The following is a 23,588-nucleotide window of genomic DNA, read 5'->3' as shown; positions in this document are numbered from 1 at the left end:
CCACCTGTCATTCGATAGCAATTTTTGCAGACGTTTTGTTTTTAATTACAATTTTGACAATTCCAGGATTTCAAACTTTTTCCGCATAGTTGACATTTAATGGAAAACTCCCGATTTATTGCAACGGAACACTGCGTCACGTCCATCAAATTGTTCTGTCGAGAGTAGAAATAGAATAAAAATTTTAAGCATCGTAAGAAGTATTCAATGTTCTTTGAGACTGCGGAAACTGCAATTTCGTATGAAAACAGCGCTGGAAAAAAATAGACCAAAAAATAATTCTATTTACATTTTTGCTGATAGCTGATATGCCATAGTTTTTAAGAAGAGGGATTCCGGAAACTTGTGATCGTGCTCAGTTCAAAACAGTTTTCGTTCAGTCATCTAATTTTTCGAGTTGTCTGCGTAACGTGGTTTTTTGGTCTTATTGGCATGGGTCTTTTGTTCATGCGTGTAAATAGTTTCTTGGTCGCACATGATATCTCACTCTCAAATTGAGCTGTTCTCTTTCAGAATGACTTCAATTTCTTTAACTTGAGGCGTTAATGGCAAAGGAGGATGTCTCAGAGTTGAGCTGCTAAGAATAAAGACGTCTTTATTAAAGTCTGATCAAGTTGAGGAAACGTAGTCTGTTTTGTTCGTAGTTTTTTTAGTTATACTTTTTGGTAGGCCTTTGATATTTCACGTCTGCAAAGCTATCGCCGTTATTTTCTATTTATCGGTTTACTTTGTTGCTTTCTTTTCTGGTAAATTGGGAATCCACCCTTGCTTTTGACTATTAACGCCTGGGCGCTTCTTTTTATTAGCTGCGGTAGCGAGAGTGGAGCTATTTTTGGCCTTCTTTTGGTTTTCTACAATTCAAAAAACTTGATTGTATTGGGGTGCTCTTTTTTTAAGGTATTGTTAAAATTTCACTTCATGTACAAATGGCCTAATGATATTGGTAGCATGGAAACATCAAGAATTGTTGCAAAAAAGCTAGTTTTGCGACGTAGAATATTTTCTCTCTAATTTTAACTAGAGTGGGGAAAATGTTTTTGAACAAAAATTTTTCTTGTTTGTAATTTTGTGTTAACGTGCGGGCATTTGGGTTTCTCAATCGGTTATTTTTCTTTATTCTTTAAATTGTATTTCACGACTTTTCCTTTTTGTCTTCAAGATTCCTGCTGCGGCCATATGACGTCACGTTTATTTCGAATCTGCTTTTCATTCATTCATGCTATTTCGACTAAAATGAGTGCTTGACGTCATTTTTCACTGTTGGTGGAGCGAGATTTTTGTCCGTTCGCGCGATTAGATTGTTGGTAACAGGCGATTTTTCCTCTCTCAAATTGATTTTTGCTTGTTTTAATTGAATTTGAGGTCAACTGAGTGTATGTCACTCTAATTGGAAGTTACTGGAGGGCAGCTAATAGAAACAACCTATAGGTTTTACAATTTTTTAAAAACTATGGCATATCAGCTATTAGCAAAAATGTAAATATAATTATTTTTTCTTTGGTCTGATTTTATGTATTTTGAGGCTGCAGTTCTACAAAGCTAGCGTAGCCAATTACTAAGTTTTCATTTCTAAGTATTGGAGAAAAAACATAGTTGAATTTATATCAATTGTAACTCCAGGTTTTGGTTGCTGGAAGCTTCTTTTATTTTGTTTTCGATTTTGAAGGTAAATTTCTTAATTCTTTGACATTTTGTCACAAGTCTTTATCGATGGCTTTTTTCTGCCTCTTCAATGTATTGATAAATAATGAGGGTTAAAGCAGTCAAGATTCATTAATACCGTTTTCTGGGATTTAATGAGCTCTGGCTCCCGATACGTCACTTATTCAAATCAAAATATGTGAAAAAAATTCTGGTTAATTGTTATAATGCTGATAAGATAATCTAAATATTATCTCGAGTGTTACAATATTTCATTAGATTTGGTGCATTGAGGAACCCGGTTTTTTACAGTGTTACAAAACTTTCTGTGAAAAGATAACTGGGTTGTTGCCTTCTATAATTTTGTCTCAACTTTGCATGTTTTCTCCCCGTTTTTTGGTATGATTTGGTATTGAAAAAATTCTGTGTTATGCACAGAAACATTGGAGCATTCCACTTACATCTGTTCCTAGGCGTTTAAGAATGACTCATGATGTGAGTTGTCAGAATTGTGAGTTGTCTTTTCAAATTGTCTCCTTGTTGTGACCCTCTATTGCTCTCGAGTGCTAAAATAAATATTTCCATTACTTGTAAATGGAGACGCAGTGTGAAACTAATAAACTGCTTTTCCGTAACTATCTTTGAAGATAAAATTTGTGATCTTAATGTGTGCGGCTCTTCGTGTAATTTAATGCACAGGCGTTAATTTTTCACGCAATCTCGGAGAACGATTTGCTGAATTTGGTTCATATCAAGTCCTGCAGGCAACAGAAATGGTAAAAAAGCTGTTGTCTCGTCATATATATCAAATAACTTCATCCAATAAGAATAGCCTTCATTTTCGATTCACTGTCCCTATTCTACCGTTTTCCATCTGCTGTCACATACCTAACAGCAGCGCTCGTTTTTGTCAAGTTGAAAAATGTTTGCATTTCATTGCCAATTTCTAGATCAATTGATTCTGTGTAACCAATGGCACCTCTTAAAGTTGAGTCCTTGTCACCAGGCGATGGGAAAAACTTCCCCAAAGTAGGAGATATGGTCAAAATGCATTACGTGGGAACCCTCACAGACGGCAAGAAGTTCGATTCTTCCAGGGATAGAGGAAAGCCATTCGAGTTCAAATTGGGTGTCGGACAGGTTAGAACTCAATTTTTGGGCGCCATTGATAATGTGGGCTATGATTTAATTTCGGTCCTGTGAAAAAATCTCCACGGACAGTTTTCTCAGAGACCGAATTGTTCAAACTTTCATGAAAACGTATGACAGTTGGACTTATTATGAAACCAATTTGCACGCCCTGGGAGAAATTATTCGAGGCGAGAAGAGCAGTTATCAATTAAAACAAACTCAATCGGTTGCTAGAACGACTTTTTAATTGCTCTCAAACAAAGTTCGTAGCAATTATATTAGTCCTGCGGTATTTTTAATGCGCGTTTTCGTTTGAGAAATTTTTTGTCTGATATTTATGACTTGCCAGAAACGAGATAAACAGGTGACGACCAGAGGGCTTTAAGTTTTCTTAGAGCCAGACAAAAAACAAAAGACCAGCACGGCTTACTCTCTTTTGGCTTATTCTCTAATTATGCGATTGATCGAAATAACAATAATGAAAATTTCGAAAGGCTGATAATACATTCAAAGTATATATTCAACAAAATTTACACTTTTTGAGAGAGCACCATGCAGACTTTTAGTCCTTAGTGGAGTCTCCCGAGGAAACAATTGATGAGTCTCATTCCAGTGATCTTTACGAAAAACCGATAATTATGACTCATGATTAATAGCCACATCACCGTAGAAATAAGCCGTGACAATTATTGTTTTAGATAGAAACGGTACCAGAATAAACGTAGGAGATGTTTATTATCAGATTTATAAAAATCCCGTTTTATTGTGCCTCTGAGACCATATCTTTACATTTAGCTAAGAGCTGTTGATGATCGACCGTGGCAAAGGCTTTTGAAAAATTAAGCAACGTGCACTGATATGCCTTTTGTTGCTTTCGCTGAAGTAATGCTTCGAAGGTTTGAAATACTGCGTCGATCGTCAAACGTTCGTGCGAAAACCTAACTGCCTTCATGCCAGGACGTTGTGTTTTACCAGGAAGTGTTAGATTCTTTTGTAAAATTTTCGAAAAGTTTGCCCACTACTGGTAATTAGGAGATGGGTCGGTAGTTTCCGGCTCCATTTTTCATCCCTCTTCATTTACGAATATTACTTTATCAATTTTAAGCAGATTTAAGAATATTTCTTTGTTAATGAAATTGTTGAAAAGTTGACTAAGCTGGTCTGTAATTGTAGGTGACACGGTTTTAAAACAATAGTCGAGAATGCAAAAGAATGTACATATCTTATTCAACTTTTTGTTCATTATACCTTTCTTTTTTTCTTTGGGAACCTTAATTTCTAGAAATATTAGTGAAATTGTTTGCCCATTTTTGTCCTATTTCAAAAGTATTTTTCAGCTCTTTTGCAGATATATCTGTTGTTGCAATTTAATTAAGGCCTATGCTCTTTTCTTGAGTCAGATTTCCAAACCTGAAAAACCTTGTTGTTTTCTTTGCAAAAATTTTTGAGAAATATTCTTTGATGTTCGAATTAGTCCATCTTTTTTTCACTTCGAGCTTTAAGTTTTCTATGAGGTACGACTTCGTCGAGCAATTCTTCCGATATTCTTATTAAACTTTCTATCATCGCCGAGCTTGTAGATCTATTTTGTAAGAACTTGCTATTGTCCGCTTCTTGAAATTTTTTGTTCACGTGAATTTTTGTTTCTAGTTTATCAAGCTTTTTTCAACTTTGGGAAAGAGACCTTTTTTCTCATTTTGTTTTGTGTCAGTTAAGCATGATTCTCTGACGCCACCGAAAGGTTCAGTTACTGAGACGCTTTGAACTTGTGTTAAACTACTAAGTTTGGCAAAACAAGGTCAGTTTTTGATTGGCTTAAAAATGATATTCTTGTATAATCTTCTGGTTTTTTGCACGCTCAAATTTTAAGGAATGGACGTTTTGTCTCGTTTTTGATTTGACTCAATGGGATGTCTTTGTTACAATTGCCACAGCAATGTGGTGGTTACTTTTTCTCTGTCCTATTTTGAATGGATGATTCAACTTTTTGTGGACAAATTCAAAAGTGTCCATTTTACGTGCTTCATAGACAACAGTAATCAAGCACTTTTCGGACTTCGAACCCTTTGCTCTAACCGTATTAATCTGTGTGTTTCGGTAACTAGTCTTCTTAATGGTAATCAGACTTATACACTGTAATAAGGTTTGCAACACCGCCTCTGTTTTCGACACTTCGATTGCAAGTTTCAATTTTTTTGCATATGTCTTGGCAGAAGATGTTTTGGTTTCAATAAGAACCCATGTTTCTGTGACAGCTAAAAATTGCTGCTTAACATCTGAACCTTCTAGTTGAGTATGAAGTTCATCAAAATTAATTCCTATTGCGCGAATGTTTTGTAAGTATAACAGTTTCTCCCATATCAGGTTTCGGACACTGCTCCATTTTTAATGTGCTGTTTTTAGCAAACTAAATTTGTGATCACCAATACTTTAAAGACAACTAAGTCATCAAAGTATGGGAATTAAATTCACCTGGAGGCTTTGTCTCAGTCTAAGTCACACTCCTATAATTTGTTCACTCTCTAGAGATTTAACGTTTCTGACGCAGTTAAATTTGTGACATTGGCTTATCAGCCTTATCGAAATAAAATCACTTCCCGCAGACAGGCCAATATTGGTACAATTGTCTTCAGTCAGTTTTAGTTAGAGTTGACGTGTTGGTCCTTTTGGAACTATGAGTTAGTGATGACGTACTGTGTTTCCTATTGTTTCCAATTTGTTAAAACTTTTTCGCTTGTAGTTCGAAAAAAAATGTTTACAGGATTAAGAAGCAACGTATTTAACCTTCAGAGGAAAAGTAATTCGTGTTAAAGAGGATGACGTTTCATTTAAAAGCCAGATGAGAAACCTAGGAAAAAATATGAAGAAATCCAAAGAGGTGGGGAAAAACAGGAGCTAGGCAAATGATCAGGTTTGGAGTAAAATTATTTCCATTTTCACTATAAGCTCCTATTTTTAGATACTCGTTATAAATTTTTCAGAGATGATTTTTTATGAAAAGAAGCTCTACAGGAGTTCAAACAAAAAAGTTTCTTTTTACCATCAGTTCAGTAACAAGAACAATAAGTTTAACACTCGATCATGCGTGGTTTGCATAACAACAGCAAATAGGATAGTCTGTATATAGCTTATTACCACACTTATTTGCAGTCAATCTCAAAATTTTATCTATCTGGGTTTCAGAAGGTAAGTCATCAGCTCAATTATTGCGCTTGAATAGTTTGCTTTAGTTGGTGTGGGGTTGTGTCTATCTGAACTTTTTCTAAAGCTGTTTTTAATATTAGGTTTTTGCAGCTTATAGATATCAACATTTGTTGCCGACACAAAATTTTATTCAATTTTGAGTTGGATCAAATTTATCACAACACAGAACAAAAATAATGCACTTTCATTTTCATATAGAAGTTATTTGGACCGTTTCGCCACTCTATCTTTTGATCGACCTCTCCACTGGTTGCAACCTTTCTTAAATGTATATAACCGTTCCGTTCAATTGTTTTTTCTGGATAAAATTGTTTTTTGCATCGGCATGAAGGTTGCGTTCTTTATACACCATACCCTTTAGGGCCAATTTTGTGAACTTATTATTCACTGTGGATGTCAAATTATCAGGGAACTCACTGCCAGATGGAAGACTCTGATATGCTTCTAGCTAGCTGCGATTCGTTTACATAAAACTTTCTACGATCCCTTTAGAAAATTTATATTTTCAAAATGATTGATTGAATCACGTGGATCAATTGGAGGTTTTTTATGATCACGTGACTACCGTTCTTGTTCTCGAACTCTTTCATTTGTTCTGCGTAAGTTTTTCTAAGTTCCTATACCTTTTTTATCTAAGTCAGATTTTTCTTGAAATTATACTGCCAGTTCCCTGATAGGTACTCTCGTTCTCTCATCCTCCACAGCATTGATGATGTCCAACATTTTGCCATCCAGTTGAACTCGGTTGCGCTCTTGCATTATTGCACACCCATATTTGAGAATCAAGTCACGTTCATATAAAGACAACGACAATGTTATCTGAAAAACGAAAATTTGTGTGGCTTCTGGTGGTTGGGAACTCGATTTATACTCTCCGGTGTTTACTAATGAATATTCCTTTGCTCTTACGAATTACAGGAGTTGATGTTTTTTCAACAGCATGATTTCCTAAAGATTTTGCTGAATAGCTGGAGCATTTATGTTGTTTGGCGGTCAAAAATGCAATTCAAGCGAGCGACTGTTGTTCGGGCAACATCTTTCTTTGAGATTCGTTTGCAAAAAATGAGATGTTAGCTGATTGGTCAGGATGGAGTCTAAATGGAAATTTTCATTGAAAAAGTTATTTAGGTTTTGAACTGGATAATTATTCGTTTATTTCGTGAAATTTCATATGCAACATTTTCAGCTGAATTGTCGTTTTTTGCAGCGTTGCCTGAAACACTACTGGTACATTCCAATAAGGATTGTAGAAAGGTTTGAATCTCAATTGCCTTCTAATATTTCATGCTTCTGGGTCCCATTTTGTCTCTTTTTAAAAAATCAATATAATTGTTTTTGATTAATTCCAATATTGGTTGTTCTAAAATATTTTACGGCTTGTTTTGGAGCTGATAGCCTGTTGCGAGAGTTTTCAAAGAGGGAAAGTTGTCGAGTTTGTATGAAATTGAAAGGAGTATAATTAAGTTTGTTTACTTTTGCTGTCATGACACAGTTTGTGCTATTGTTTACCAAGAGTCCGATTACTTGCAAATTCCGTAGGGATAATGAGTTTTCTGTTTTTCAGACTATCTACATTACAAAAGTTAAGTTAGAACTGATTCTGTCTAAATTGTTTCGTAAATTTCTTGTGGCTGTTTTTGTTCCCAGTACTCTTTGTTAACTTGGAGCATTTGGATTGTCATACGGAGGATGGGTTAAACAGTTGATATACCGAGAAATTACAGCACATTAAGCATTTTTCTGTTTCTTGAAAAATTTCACCCCGGGAAAGTAATTGACTTCTTTGAAGGAGAGGTGATTTATCTAATTATATTGAGTCATTTTATTCAAATGCCCTGATTTAATTAGTCTCTTTATTGCTATATAGGTGATCAGAGGCTGGGACGAGGGTGTTCCACAGATGTCATTGGGAGAAAAAGCTAGATTCACAATTTCACCCGAGTATGGCTACGGATCGCGAGGAGCAGCTGGTGTCATTCCACCAAATGCTACCCTAATATTCGAGGTGGAACTCGTCAAAATCAATTGAGCAGATAATTTGCTAAGCTGCCCGCACGAAGAACCAAAACGAACTCAAATGTTTTCGAGCTATACAGTGTTTCCAAGTTTGTCTGCGCTGAAACAGGTCACTCATTATGTTCCTCATGCTAAATATTGTTCAGCTGAATATTATTGTAAATGTATTTTTTTTAACCACTGATACCTCTGATATGCATACTATCTATCCTCTCAATGTTTTCACATGCATGATGTGTGACGTCATCTATTTACGCTGATACTATTTTGTGATCGTAATAGAGTCAAGCATAAAGTGAAGAACCTCTTCTTAAATATACTTTGCGTGCGTGTCATTTTCCTGGATGATTTCCATCAAACACACTGAACTGAAGAGATGGCGTTAAACTGTGTCCACTTAATGGCGAGAAAAGGCATGTTTATGCAATCATTATGGGCACAATATCAATGTATGGAATATTCGGTTGCGAATAAAGCCTATGTAGTGTTTTTTGGTATTTCTTATGAATATCTATTTCGGTTCTCAAAAAGATATTACGATGCATAAGCACTCATTGAATATTCAAATGCGTTTCAGAATCGGTTGTATTGAATGGCTATGGCGTTGAAACTTCTATTACTCATATTAGTCTCAAATTGTGTCGTTGTTTTGAGTGATGACAATGCAGTTGTCTTTGTCAAAGAAAAAGAATCAGAAGAACAAATTGCTCCTGAACCGATTCAAGAAAGTGCGAATTTGAATGAAACACCAGAAGATGAAAATTACGAACACGAGTTGTTCATTCCCTCTAAAGTGTGGCAAAAGGTCAAACCAGGTCAGATGCTACCTTCAGGACTGCATTACAGAATTAATCTCCAAACTGGTGAAAAGGAAGCAAAGCTTTTGGACGACAAAGAACAGGTCCAGGAATCAAAAAGCTCCGAATCTACTGGATGGGTTGACCAATCTGGAAAGTTCAATTATCTCTCTGATGAAGAACTTAAAGCGAAGCTTGTTAACATGCCAGACGATGGGCCAAAAAATGAAAATAGTGCCCTTGACCTTTCGAAGTTCAAAGACATTGAAGAATTGAAAAAGGATTTTGAAGACTTAAATCATCAAATACAAACTGAATCTGAAATAGTTCAAGATATTGTTCAGTTTTTGAGAAGTCAAGCGATTGATAATCTAGAAAAAAGCGTTATTTTGACTAAAATGGAAGATTTGACTTACTATACCCACCAAATTGATAACGCGCAGGATTTCATTTTACACATGAATGGCCTTGGCCTGATTAAGCAAGTTTATAATCATTCTGACACATCTGTTAAAAGAGCTGCGCTAACAGTATTAACGTCGTGTCTGCAAAGCAATCAGAAATTGAAAGTGTACGCTTTTGAAGATGGTCAAATTTTACAATTTTTGACAAGAGCGTTGGATTCAAACATTGAATCGTCTCTAACTAAATCGGCATTTAATGCGCTCTCAGCTTTTCTCCGAAACTTTCCGTTTGCTCAGAAAGTTTTTGGAGATATGAACGGTTACCAATTATTATGCAAAGCAACTGAAAAAGGTTTTTTACCAAGCTTCAAGGTTGCCCAACTAGAAATGGATTTGATAAACGAAGCTAATTACGCGTCAATTGATGACGATCATTCAGATGCAACACGAACGCTAAATAGGCAATATCAGCTAGCCTCAGTTGGGCAAGGAATATCTTGCACTTGCCAAATTTTGAGTGAAACTTTCAGACGTCAAAGTTTCACTTCAAACTTGAATTCATTTGAGACATTAATAGATGCTTCAAAGCTTTTTGTTAGCGAGAATGTATGTCAGCAATCAGAAGTGAAACAGTGGTTGGAACATTTGCAGACAGTTTTTAAAGATTTGATGCTTGAAAAGGATCTAAGAGGAGGTGGTGTTAAGATTAAGTTGGACGATGATCAAATGGAGTACAGAAAAGAAGTTTTGGCCAAATTACAGGATCTCTTAAAGGCAATTATGTTTTTGCCTAGACATCCGGAACTGTGATCGTTGTATTTTCAAATTATCGTTTACCGATTGGTGCTGTCGGTATCTTTGCATCTTTTCAAGACATATTTGCAATTATTTTTGATAACGTTACTCTAAGTCATATCAACATATCACGAGCAAAATTTGTCTGTTTCAATTTTTACTGAAGTAAAATTAATTTGACCTTTTCTATTTTGTTTGGTTTAACTTCTACTTGTTTACGTTTTTGTGCCAACAATTCAAAAAGTGAAATATATATATGCGATACCAAATTTTTCTTCAGTCTAATTTCAAAAATTGTGTGAGTACTTTGCAACGAAAAGGCTGGGTTAATAAAGGAGTAGATTTAAATGAACAAACTATCGTCTTGTTTTGACACCTTTGTTCCATATTCTTCTATTTCTTCGCAGTCTTTTTGTGGATAGTGGGTCACGGTATTTTTTCTAAACTGGGGGTCATACTCTTCGAAATCTTTTTTTTTGTTATTTGTAGTGCGTGATTTTTGAAATCAAGTAGTCAGTGCTGTGGCTGCTGGCTGAAAAAAAGAAGCTGTTCTTTGGATTATTTAACATTTTTTGTTTACGCAATATTTGAACACTGTCACAGCTGTTTTCAAGCAAATATTTGGTTACGTGAGCAACTTCAAACTGTGCTTCTTAAATTTACGAAAGCTATTCAAATGTTCGAAAAACAGCCATGAATCTTCAACTCGACCACGTTTTTATGTGTTTCGCTGCGATTTAACTAAATGAATAAATGATTGAATTCAGAGGTTTTAAGTATAATTTACTGGTTGGCTGCTGCTAACTGTCCAAGAAATATTCGGATTTTGTAATAAAACAATTGAGCAAATAGCGACAATTTTGCGCGCTCGTTTTTACTTGTAGAATTCAAAAATCTGGTGTGGAGTTTTCCCAATTCAAATCCCAATAAATACCTCAAGTTTCGTTTAAAAACTAGAGAAGTGGTTATTTCGCAAGCCCATTATCCTAAGCAACAGAGAGGGTTGTACCAGGAGCTTGTACTATTCTTAAAGGTTAAATTAGAAGGCAAAATTTTGTATATTACAGAAATGAGCAATCTCAATCCGGAATTGCCTAGTCTCAACTATGAACGAGCGGTTAAAAAAAGAAAGTAGTTGATGAAATAGGTGACTCTATGATTGGAAAATATACCAAGTTTCCAATACAACCAAGTTATTATAGGAGATCAATTTATAGCCCTAGGAACTACTAAGTATTGATGAAGGAGGTAAACTCATTGTTGTTCGCTCCGCAACACAGCGAGATTGGTATCGACCACTTGAAAAGTAAGCAAGATCTAATGCGCATTAGATACATCAGGGTTGCTGCAGATTTTAATTGTCTGCTTGGCTCGCCCTTTCATACTACATGGGTAAGTCCTGCTATCCAAGTCTGCAACGAGCAGGCAGTGGAAATAGGATGAGAAAATAGAGAAACAATAAGTTTTGAAAATTAAAGAAACTATGTTGTAAAATTTGGCGGCCCGTTTTTACTCGATTGTATATGTTTCTGATTTGAGCCCAACAGACTCAAGGGTTTGTGAATCACAAATAGAGAGCTGAAGTTTGAAATGATATCGGATATTAGCGTTGCTTCGAGAATCTGATCTCTTCGGAGTTCCAGCCTTTTTAGTGCATTTTCCAAGAGATCTCTACTGTTTTTTTATTGAAAATCAATATAGGTGCTGTTATGTATCGTATACTGTTTCGTAATTTTGTCAAAAATCTTGATAACAGAAGAACACGTTAAATGAACAACAAGAACATTCAATTGAGAACGCGTAAGCTTAAAGCAATAAAAAAACATTTGATATTGGACTCATTTAATAGATACCTATAACTTGAAATCACCTCAAGTAAACTTACAAAACTCAAATTGTCTGGGAATTCGTTCAAATTCGATCTGAAAAAGTCAAAACACGTCTTGACAGAGGTACTCAATTAATTGTTTTTCTCGGTAGATGTTCAAATTGCTTGTAATTCCGCTTTAAAATACCAATGTGTAATGGAGATGACTGACAACTAGTAGCATTTAATAATAATCTGGTCTTAATTGGGTAAGGAGATTTGATTGCTTTTGAAAGTTTCGAAAATTCATTTTTCGGGGAAGGTTTTCTCTTTGTCTTAAATTTTTAACTTTGAATCAAGAGTAACTCTGAGATGTATAACTTTTTCTCCTGTCAAATTGCGTACAAAGTTTTTTTTTACAAATATAATAGTCGGAATCAATTTTTTGAAAGAACGTTTATTGGGGGGGGGGGGGGGGGGAGGGCTGCAGTACTCGTCTAAGTCAAAATAACAGAAACCAAATGTTGGTGAGTTTAGCATCCCCAGTGATTACTTAGATCCATTTTTGAGAGGGGGAGCTATCTGATAGCATGGTGGTCTAAATGTATCGATTTTGTAAATATACCGCAGAAACTAAAGGATTTTGCTGTAACAGGGAATCTTAAAATTCAGAAAAAATAGTGAAATAAAAATTGTCCAAAATATTCAGGATTGTTGTTTTTCCATATCTTTCTTTGAGGATGACATTTTTTGGTCAATGCACAGGACCCTGGAATAAAACCCGAAATGCGGTAGTTATGTCACCCAATTTTTCCCTCATTTTCAGAATTTCCCGCCAAATGATTTACAGGTCGATCTTCAAATATCTCAAAACCCCACAGTTGTAGGCTAAATTCTTCTCGTAGTAATAGTTATTTCCAAAATAAACTCGAGAAAAAACAATTGTAGTTTTCTGGAATGGCTTTTTATCATTCCTAAATCTTAAACCGAATCACTGCTCGATGTTATTACATCTTATCAAAGCAATTTACTAGCAATTATAAAATTCCGTACTATTTCCTGTCATTTCCAAAAAGTGTTTTTGGTTTATGCGATTGTTTATGCAATTAATTTTGTGTGATTGTGTCTGAATAATTATTTGATCTGATGTTCGAACTGTTCTAAAACTGAATATTGCCTTTTGCGAGGTTGGAAAAGGTTTTATAAACTGCAACTTTGGATTTTTTGATTAAATTGTTTATTAAACCAAATAGACATGTTTTTGTCCTTTCTACGTAAATATGGTAACTGTTATGCTCACTGTTCAAATTGTTAACCATCATTTGGTTGTTAGAAACGGCAATTTTTGCACTTAATGAAAGTTTTCATATTGTTATCCAATTTTGTGAAAAGTTATTGACTGTTTCCTCGAGTGGGTATCAGAGATGATGATAGCTTGGCAATCATTAAAGCATTCAGTTTTTGGTTTTTCGTTGAGCGTGAAATGTGAATGGCTTAAATAATCGAGCTAAATTTTTAGAATTATTCTCAAGTATTATTTTCGAAATAGATTTTTTTGTTACATTGTTATCTTTATTATGGGCTGTTCCCTCTATCTTTAGGAAGAATGAGTGCGCTACGTTTGTGTCCAACACATGCCTGACTTGTTTTGTTGTTGTTGTACTTGTAGGCAATTCTATTCAATTTTTTAATTTCTATATGCTATCGGGTCTTGTTTGAGATTAATTGACCGACCTCAGTGATTTATTAACCATAAATATTAATTCTGTTATACGCAGAAATTTTGTGATTTTTAGTTGAATTAGTTCAAATTATTTTGAATCTTTTCTCTTTGCGCATAACACGTAGACACCCGATACGCGCTCTATTTTTATTATAACGGGCTATGTAATACATTCTGATTTTGTATAACTTTTCTAGCTGTGCGTAAATTTGAACTCGTTTGAAGAATAGCTTCTGATATTTATTTATGATGAAAAGACATTATCATTTAGATTAAGTGATGTTTTTAGATGGATAATGAATGGAGAGTTCTTCAGCAAATTGACACAAACAAGCATCAGAACACTCACCACTCTCTGGTTAGCTTACGCTACCTCTGAAATGTTGTATTTGAACACCTGTTAATGTAGGTCTGCAATTTCTGCAATTATTTGGTACAAAATGATGAGCATTTAATTATTTTCAGATCACTTCTTGTAAGTATAAGTCAGCCACCCAAGCATTACCTCATTCGTTCGTTTTTCATCAATCTCTCCTTTACCAGTTAACAGCTGAATTTATACACAAATAATACTGCTCAGAGATCTGATACACTTTTGACAAACGATAACATCTTTTCCTATGGTTATTTCAGTTAATATCTTCTGGTCTGTTATGCTGTTGGTAATAATTAATACTCAGAGCTGCCTTAGACAATGCTGCCTTGTGATGCAAAAAAAAGTTTTTAAAAAATAAACAAGCGCTGTTTTTAGTTTTATTGTGCAATGCCCTACAGTATCCAACCATAAGAATAATACGGCTATAAATTTCGTTTGCTTCTTACCCGGGACGGGGAAGAATAACTGAGACCATGATGCAAATTTCACCCTCAGATTTTAAATCATTATTGTGATATTATGTTATCCAGATTTGTGACTCCCATGGCTGCTGCATCATACAGTGTGCGTACAAGTGCCGCCTTGTTCTTATCGGGAAACTAGAGTGGATTTGAACTATAACAATTCAGAAAGTTATCCTCTATCCTTTTTTTTAGTAATACACAAGTTAAGGGTGCAATGTCAACTAGGGGTCAATTTTGAAATTGCTGAGAATTTTACCCAGACAGATAATGCGTCTGAAATAGGGCAAAAATTTAATTCAATTTGCTATTTTCTGAATTGTTTGGCTAGATGACACGGTGATCGTTGGTATTTGGGTATCTCTGATAGTTGACATCCTGATTAAGTTTTGAAACATGAAGTTCTTTGCATTGCTAACGGATCAGGTCTCTTTGGTGTGCTTTTTTTCCTTAGGGATCATTTTTACTGGTGACAGATGGAGTTCGGGATTAGAGTGTACGCAGTACATTAACCTAGTTCAAATGGAAACAAAGTGAAAGTATTAATCAGACAATCAGATGCACACATTACGCTTTATACTACGTATTAATCCAATAGTCACAATTGCTATCATTCGCTAATGAAATATCCTGATGCTGAACATTACGTTTTTTTGCATAACGGAAGTTCTAGCTTAACCCAAAAATTTATGGTACGTGAAGTATCAGCCGTTTAATAGCTCGTAATTATACCACTGGCAAATATTTAAGAGCTGTTGCTCTTAAATTTTATATACTCGAATAGTATTACGACTTGAAAAGGAATATTGCTGAAGCTTTTTATTTGCTCTCAAGCCAATTTTGCAGCAAATATTTGAGGCCGGTCGGTCTTTTTTAAATTCGATTTTGAACCACTTTTCAGTTGACTTTTCACACGTGACTTCCCTTTTTTATGAGTTAAGTTGCTCTGATTCAGAGCAAGTTGAAATGAATTGGCAGCATTATGACTGCTAAAAGTGCAATGGAGCTGAAATGCTAAAAGTCATTTCTTCAAAATTTAAAGCTTCTGATGTAAAATTCACTTCTTTAATTGGGGTGCTGATCAAGACTGTTGGATGGAGCGCCAAGTTTTTATTGTCCATACTGCTCTACAAAGGACAGAGGGATGAAAAATTATGATGGAAAGAATTTTTCTGCGTGAGGTGATTTTGCTCACATGCTGATTTTTTTTACAGAAGTGTTCCTCTGGGTCGAGATATTGAACTTCAGCGTTATTTTTTTAGTAGTTACTAAGCTCTGCGCTAATTAGAGTTTCCTATTTTGGGATTCTGTCTTTAAAGGTCGACCACAATCGGACGCGAAACTTTGCGACCTTTTGGTTTCTGGTTTCTGTGTCACTCTGGAATTTCATCATACACATTTTATTTTTGGTACCAGATGGGACAATTTTTGTTAGTTTAGGCAGTTTAATTGTGAAACATTGCTAAATTTTTTAGAAAGTGACTTGGGTTAAAATATCGACAAGCTTCTTCAATTATCCACATTTAGAAAGAATTTAGCGGCATATACTTTCTGTTTAATATGTTTGAACTAAAATACTTGTTTCAGTCCTCCAAATTGGTTTGAGAGTTAGGCACTTTAAGATATCCCGGGCTTTTGATTAGATTAGTTCTTACCGAATGATATCTTTTGAGGATAATCTAATGTGATACATTAAAAGGACCTTGAAAAGCTGACTCGATCCTTGAAAAGTTCTTCTAAATTAATTCCTCGTGGGGAAAGTTGAAGTTTCTAAAATACTTTCACTTTCACGTTTTTACGTTTCAATTGCGCTGGGTACCTAACCTAAAAAGATGTCTTAAAAATGTATTTTTTTATTAGATATATAGTCGATTCAATAAAGTAGTTATAATTAATGAGGCAACTAGGATGTAACAGTTTCCATTTTTTGTTCCCACCCCCACTTTAGTGGGGAGGGAGGAACTATATACTCAACAGGGTTTTTTTGTTCAGTCAATTTTGGCCGACCGATATATTCATCGTAGAGAATTGTGAGTGGTATCATTAAAAAGTCCGTCCAGCATAGCATACGGAATAAAAAAGATTTTTCGATATTCGTGTTTTACAGGGAGTTATCGAGGTTTAAAGTGTGAACATTCGACTGTTTTTGTTCACATTTTCAGTAGTTTTGCTAAAATTTGGCACAATTTCGCTAATATAATTCAAAATAAGTTAAAATATTTGACAGCAGAGCTTTGTTGTTCAGTTAGAGATAGAAGAGCGTTGCTGAATTGTTTGATTAAAGTATTTTTCGGCTAAAATTTTTGATAAAATTTTCAAAATTCAAACTTTTTTCATCAAAAACGGCACAAAATATGCTTTTTTTGGTCCACTGTGTTAAAGTTTGCCAGACTTAGTGACATAGAAACCTTAACACAGACTCCCTAATCTCAAAAAGAGCGCTAATTGCAATTAGGCGCCGTATGAAAGTCTTCTGGAATTAAAACTTTGCCGTTTTTTGCAGATTTAACTCGATAATTATACAAAATGCAATTTTTCTCATTATTTGAAGAATTCCACTCATTAATTGGTCTAATTCGCAAATAATTGAAACACTTAGTCGGTTTGCTGGGTGCGCGACAAAATCAGGGAGGGGTTTGATATTATCATGGACTCTTAGAATCAGAGACTTTTTGGTTTTTTTATGCTGCCTTTTTTCAAAATATTTTGCTTTTGTTTTTTAATGTTAATTACTGACAATTTTTTTTCACGGCTCCATTAATGACAGCTCCAACTTACGAAAATTTGAGGACAAATGTAGATACAGTTTGTTTTCAGAGAACCAAAGGGTTTTTATGGCTTTGAGGAAGAGTTTTAGTAAAATTTAACTGAATTCTTGTCTTTTGCCTTCAATTGTTATTCTTCTGGCAGTCTGATTTTTAAGTTTAACCACTCAAAGATATAAATTTCTTCCTCAAGAGGTGCAAGTGAACCTTTTTTATTCATTCGGTTGTTACCTATCTGTCTCTTATGTTAATGAGTGCATTTGTTTTAAGGAAATTTCTGATTTTTTTGAACTTGTCAATTTTTTATATTTTAGTCAACTTTTTGCTTATTCTCAGTAAGTACAGGTCAACCTTTCCTCCTTATAGAATAAAAACTAATTAGTTTGGCCGATTGTTTTTACAGAAGGTTTTCTTGCTTTTGTTACAACGAGTTTTCATACAAAATTTTCTGATTTTTGTGCATAGTTGCCCATTTTTGCTGTTGTTTGTTTCTTTTGTAAATTGTCACATTATTTAACAATCTAGCTGAAAAATGCTTTACAACATTTGAAGCTGAACGTAATTTTCGTTTTCATGACATATGGTTTGAAGGGCTGCGACTCCGTTCTCTTCCAGAAACTGGTAGAAGTTTTTATTTTTGCCCTTTATTTGTTGTTAATTTTTAATTTCATATGCCAAATATTGTGTAATTAAAGGTCTCAGTGGCCAACTCTAGATAAACAAGTGAACTTAAATAACTGATATTGGTAAATAACTAATGGCTGTTTTGACTTTCGAATTAAATTTCTGAAAAAAATGAGTAATAGTATTCTTCAACTTATCCCTTTTTGTTCTGGTTTTAGTTTTTGTCGTATTTTACAATGTTGTATCATTTTCGTAAATTAGCCTCATTTTTTGAGCTCTTTTTAATGTTTTGTTGAATCAAACAATAATTTTTCTGTTGTTTAAACTTTTTAAATGATGTCTTCAGGGCTTAGACAATTTGTTTCAGAAGAATTTTGTGAAGTTTAGATACTTTTCAGTTTTTGTGGTTCTTTTTGTTGTCATTTTGTGATAGTCTTTTAACAAAAAGATGATATGATGATCAAAGGAGACGCAAATGAAGATGTTATATTCTCGCGGTTAACATCTTATGGGTAATCGCGGTTAAATTTAATGGCTTCAAAACTGTGGTTTAGTAAAGTTGTTTGTGAAACTTATTAGTTCAGCTTGTATTTAATGTTATTTTATAGTCTTATGATTTAGTCTCATTATTAACAGTCGCAATTAGTTTTCCAAGTAGTTGCAAGACAAACTGTCTAATCTTTTAGTCGAAAGCTTTTGTTGGCTATGAATTTTGAAATTATTTGTTTTTAATAAAAAAAGATAGATTTTTGAGATCTACCAACCTTATTTCTGTTAAATTGTAGCCAAGCATCTCTATATACAATTCACATCATTTATCTTTTGAAATATAATTTGCTCTTCATAACGGTTTTAATTTCCTCAAATGGTCTTTCTTCTTGGAACAACCAGTTTTCATAAAACCAATTTTCGTGATTTTTGCCCCTATATTTAGGTTTTTGTTTTCCTTTCACAGTATCACAATAGTGGGCGTCATTTGACTTACAAATGTTGTCACCTGCAAAAAATGAAAACGAAGTTTTTTATTGTTTTTAGTGATCGGCCTAATAAATAATTGATTGGGGGACATCGTTTTCGTGCATAATTTTTCGTGCAATTTTTTCGTTTTTGCCTGTATTTGTCGTTCTTTTTGTAGTCATATGATATATCCTGGATAATGAAAGGCCTCAGTCACTCTCTATTGAGGTATAAAAGACTCTTTCAATGATTTAATTTGATGCGTAATGTTTCTAATCAGTTCGAATTTAATTTTTTTAAAAAAGCAATGTTTTAATAAATTTTTGCCGCTTTTGCTCATTTCTAGCCGACTTGTTGCCAAGTCGCATTGAGGAAAAGTGCCATATTTTGTTCCAAAAAGTACCGGTTAATCTTCTTAGTACAATTTTTCTCTGATGCCATTTTGATTTGGTTATTAGTGGTTTCCAAAAAATGGAGAAGGAGTTTTGGTCGTAATTAATATTTGTAACTTTTTGATTTTTCTTGCCGTCTTTTCTGGTAGTCATATTATGGTAGCCACAGGTCTCATAGGCCCTCTAGAGTAGATTGTTTTATTCTTTTAGTAGTTTGTTGAACGATATGTTGATATGTTAATTTTTTTATCTCTTCCTCATTTGGTAAACAATTAAGTGAAAAATGTAGATGAGCATGGTCGGAACTTAATGTGCGAACGCACATTACCGAGCCTCATTGTTTAACATGTAAGTTAAAGAGGTTTTTAAGAAAATGGAAAAATTCACAGTTTCTTTTTTAGATCAAGACACTACGTGAATTGATTCTAGATGCTATGACGAATTTTGCTGCTTGTGATCTATTCAAGATTTATTATTATCATCACATCGTTGAGAGTATTTTGCATTATACCCTTTCTTTATTTTCTGCGGAACAAAATTTATCGAAAAATTAATTTATTTAAACTTGCTTCTGTTTTCAACTTAGCGTGTGAAGAAAGTTCTTGGGTGCTATCCTTTTAGAATGATGCGAGACTGAAACGATGCTTGTGGTCATTTTTGTTAAAAAATATAAATGTCTAAAATTTCATATATTTGCCTGAACTGGTCTTCAGAACGCCTACATGCAATCATTTGAAATTCAGTTTTAAAATTTTTAGGTGATTCAAGGGCTTTATTCTTTATGAACCCAGAAATTGATTCGTTTCCGACTATTGGTTCTTCTCGGCTGTCATTTTTTCCTCATGAAATGTTTTAAGAATGTTTTTATACAAATTTTGTTATCTTTCAATTTGATCTGTCGGGCTTTTACTGTGCTACGCTTTCCTAAGGAGCGTTACAGGAGCAACTGCAGTATATTTTTCAAAATTGTTTTGTTAGATTTCAATGTAAAAGACAAATATATCTAGAATTTTTAGATTTTATTAGAAAGTGCCACAGAAATTTTCCTTATTTTTTTTAAATTTGCATTTACTAAATCGTTGGCAACAGTGGGAATTTCATATTATCAATTGGTATAGTAGCTGATATTTAATAGGGATAATTTAATACCTTTTTTGCCACTGCGATAAGAGAAAATTGTCTCGTTATAAATCTCCATACCATACCGTTCTTCTAAATTACACTAAAAAATCTTTTGATTATTCGTAAAGTATGAGCAATTGGCTTTAAGAGACTATTTGTTAAGAGACTATTCCGGTTTTTGGAGCCAATGAAAAGTTCAGCAATAACGTTCTTTTTTTCATTTTTTTGTCTTTGGCTAGAAACGTCTGCTTCAAATCCAAAGATGAGGTGTTTATTTTGTACACCTTTGGAACGCTAAAAACTTTACGTACACCCTTGGAGCGGTAAAAATATAACTTTGTATTTTGAATCGTGTCTCGATTATAATGCAGACAGCTTTGAGTTTTGTTAAATTGTTTAAAATATGAAGTTGTGGAGCATTGTGGGAGCGCACCTAACCTATTGTCCTTGTTGTTCCCACATCTTCTGAAAAAAATGTGATCCCAGACCTGCATTTTGATTTTTTTCTTATGGCAAATTAGACTAACGTGTGTGGAATCAAATTAAAGGTCTTTTGCGTCTAGAATTGCACTACATAGCGAAATTCCAAGAATCCTGCTCTTTGAAAAAGTTTGGCCAATTTAGTTAATTAGGCCTGAATTTTGATATTTTTTTAAATTGATCCTTTTCGCTCATTTCAAATAACCAGAGGCTTTGTGGAGGGCATCTTAGAACAATAATAATGTATCATTTCTAACACCGTGTCTATCTAAAACTCAAATGCCTCAGAAAAAAGGACTTTTTTGGGAAACAAATGAAACACATTATCCGCCAAATTTTGTCATTCTAACCATTGATAACGCAACAATTATTTTTGTTGGCAACCTTGCGAATTGAAACAAAAATCAGAATAAATAAAAGACAATCCAAGAAGTTTTTCAGTTCGATCAAATTGTTTAACCTTGAGTTTGATCATTCCTATTTCTTATTCAATCTTCTAATAAACAACAAACAAAAGTTGTGTTAAGTGCGGTCATCTTTTCAGTCGGCCATTAATTGAGGTCGGTCATATTTGAATAATTGGTTGAATATTTGAGATAAATCACGGAAGTTGTGAAGAATTATATCAAACTTTAAAACAAAAACTAAATTTCTTAGTCCAGAGGCTTAGTTGCAGGACATCGACCAAACAATACCGAATGGGCCGCATTTAATGTAAATGTGGAACATTCTGTGCCCCTCACAGAACAAGCAAGTTTTTTGGTTTGTTTAATAGCCGCCCTCATTGTCTCAACAGGCTATTATCGCGCCCATATTTTTCATTACATTGCAAAGAATTTGAATTGTATTGGTGTGCTGTCGTTTTTTTAGGATCTGTTCGCACTTTTTTTCACTTATTTCCTTGTCCATAAGAAGTGAAATTGGAGTAATGATTTTAGTCACGCTGAACAAATAAGATGAACGAAAATCAAGTATTTGAAAGGCGTGACTTTTTTCAAAGTGCTGTTTAAAGTGAATTGAGAGAATGGTGTTTAAACAGATTTGCCGTTTTTGAGAGCATTTTTTTCACTTGCAATTTGATTTGTTTTTGCAGTTTTTCTTTTCACTTTCTTTACGAATACTTTATAAAAGGCAATACGTATGTTCTAATAATGCATAGTTGCTCCTTTTTAAACCCTCTAAAGGCTACAAATGGTTTTCAATGACTTTGCCGCTATTTGTTTTCATGAAATAAAAGATTTCCGCTGTTTTTGTAGTCCTTTTTGTTGCTTTGTTATTCATTCCCATCACTGACAGGTATCAATAGCTCTATTGAGGTTATTGAAAATAGTTTGCTAATTGGAGTTGAAGTTAATAGTTTTGACGACATTGACACTAACTGTTTTCGAAAAATCGATTTTTTGGATTTTTTTCATCTTTTTATTTTTTATATCATTTTGTCTCATTATAGAAAACTCTGGGAGGAAATCTCATAGGTTCAATTTCGATCAATTTTCTCCTATCAAGGTTTTTCATATCAAACAGTTTTCACTAATTTGACACCACTTGCTTTCAGAAAAAAATTTAGTTCGAATTTTGCCCCTTTGTAGATTTTTTGTTTTTTCTGTTACTTAGTCTCATCAATTGTAGTTTTCAATGGCTTTTTTAGGCTTATTCGAGTTTACCTATTTTTAAGTTCAAACTTGCAGGTTTTAACTACTTTGTCACGATTCCATTTAATGAACTATTAAACGACATAAAAAATTTTCGAGATTTTTTATGACTTTTCTTAATTTTTTGTCCTGTCAGTTTGTCTCATTAATGATAGGTCTTATTTGCTCTCAAATGAGGTATGATTGGATTTATATAATGTTTTAGTTTCCTTGCTAGTTTTTTATTTATCTTTGAAACTATTTGTTTTTGACTGTTTTTGAACTTTTGATTCTTGCAGGCTTTTTTGCTACGTTTGTTGCGTGTTCCCCCAATTCTTTTAAAATTTGGCTTTTCCTTGCCACTAAAAAATAGTGCAAAAGATGTTGAATTTTTCAAGTGTTAGTTGCGTGTTTCTTTGACTTTGATGCCACTTATTGTCAATGACATTCGTAAAAATCATTTTTCGCCAGACGTTTGTTCTTTTATTTTTTTCTGCAGTGGTTTTTTTTTGCAAAGTTGGCTGTCAAAACTCCTATTATGCCAAAGTCTTTTGAGATTGACGTTGTTGGGCATGATAACTTTGATAACACTAATTTTCTAAAATGAAATAATTTTTTTTCGATGTTTCGTGGACGGTCTGGGCTCTTATTTTGTTTATCGGAGGCTGTTCTTTTAAGGGGGCTGATATTGTTGTCTTCATTTGTTTCAATTCTTTGATTTTTGACGTCTCTGGGCTAGTTTTGTTCATTTTGCTGAAAGTGCTATTAACAGCAGTTGCTCAGCAAATCAATCTAAAGTGAACATAATCAGTATCAAAACACGGAAAATTAGAAACCGAAAAAACCCATAAAGCCCACTTTAGATGCCTGTTACTTGAAACATGTTCTTATAAGTCTTAGGTACCATCTCTAATGCTCATTGTTAGTGATACTAGCCACTGTGTATCCTCTCATTAAGTAACAAAAGTAAGTCTAACAAGAAAAAATCAAAATAGTTCGCACTTCAAAATTATTTTGTTACATCACTATTTTCATTTTTTCTCTTCTGTTAATCCCAATCGGGTTTATGGGAATCAATGGCGGCTTTTTTCCGGCGGGGGCTTTTTTCCGGTAATCTGCCGGGTCTGTCTACTGTTGACTTTCTTGTCTATCTTTGATTAGCATTTGCTAGCCGTTTGATTGACGAAGTTAGTCAAATCTTACATTTTAAGATGAAAAATTCGATTAGGTTTGCTAGAAAAACCTATGAGGCTATCAAAGAG

At 34.1% G+C, this 23,588-nt stretch overlaps 3 protein-coding genes across 4 annotated transcripts in view; all 3 read left to right on the top strand.

Annotated features, from left to right (window-relative positions):
• Positions 1 to 2,569: 2,569 nt before the first annotated feature.
• On the top strand, positions 2,570 to 8,327 carry LOC142339300 (uncharacterized). The gene is made up of 2 exons (XM_075389237.1): positions 2,570 to 2,781; positions 7,844 to 8,327. Exons 1-2 carry the CDS (start codon positions 2,614 to 2,616, stop codon positions 8,003 to 8,005), a joined length of 330 nt encoding a protein of 109 aa, XP_075245352.1. The 5' UTR covers positions 2,570 to 2,613; the 3' UTR covers positions 8,006 to 8,327.
• Positions 8,328 to 8,474: 147 nt separating this feature from the next.
• Positions 8,475 to 10,257, top strand: LOC142339299 (nucleotide exchange factor SIL1-like). Its single transcript, XM_075389236.1, has one exon. The coding sequence runs from the start codon at positions 8,585 to 8,587 to the stop codon at positions 10,001 to 10,003; it is 1,419 nt and encodes a 472-aa protein (XP_075245351.1). The 5' UTR covers positions 8,475 to 8,584; the 3' UTR covers positions 10,004 to 10,257.
• Positions 10,258 to 13,787: 3,530 nt separating this feature from the next.
• LOC142339298 (uncharacterized) overlaps positions 13,788 to 23,588 on the top strand; it is a 49,718-nt gene continuing 39,917 nt past the window's right edge. For both annotated transcript variants that reach the window (XM_075389235.1, XM_075389234.1), the window contains exon 1: positions 13,788 to 13,876. In XM_075389235.1, coding sequence (XP_075245350.1) covers positions 13,808 to 13,876 — 69 coding nt within the window. In that variant the 5' untranslated portion in view covers positions 13,788 to 13,807. The remainder of the gene's footprint in view (positions 13,877 to 23,588) is intronic.

This window comes from Convolutriloba macropyga, chromosome 5 (assembly GCF_964194025.1).
Source record: "Convolutriloba macropyga chromosome 5, txConMacr16.3, whole genome shotgun sequence".
Classification (NCBI taxonomy): Eukaryota; Metazoa; Xenacoelomorpha; order Acoela; family Convolutidae; genus Convolutriloba; species Convolutriloba macropyga.
This window is presented reverse-complemented; position numbering and strand designations above follow the sequence as displayed.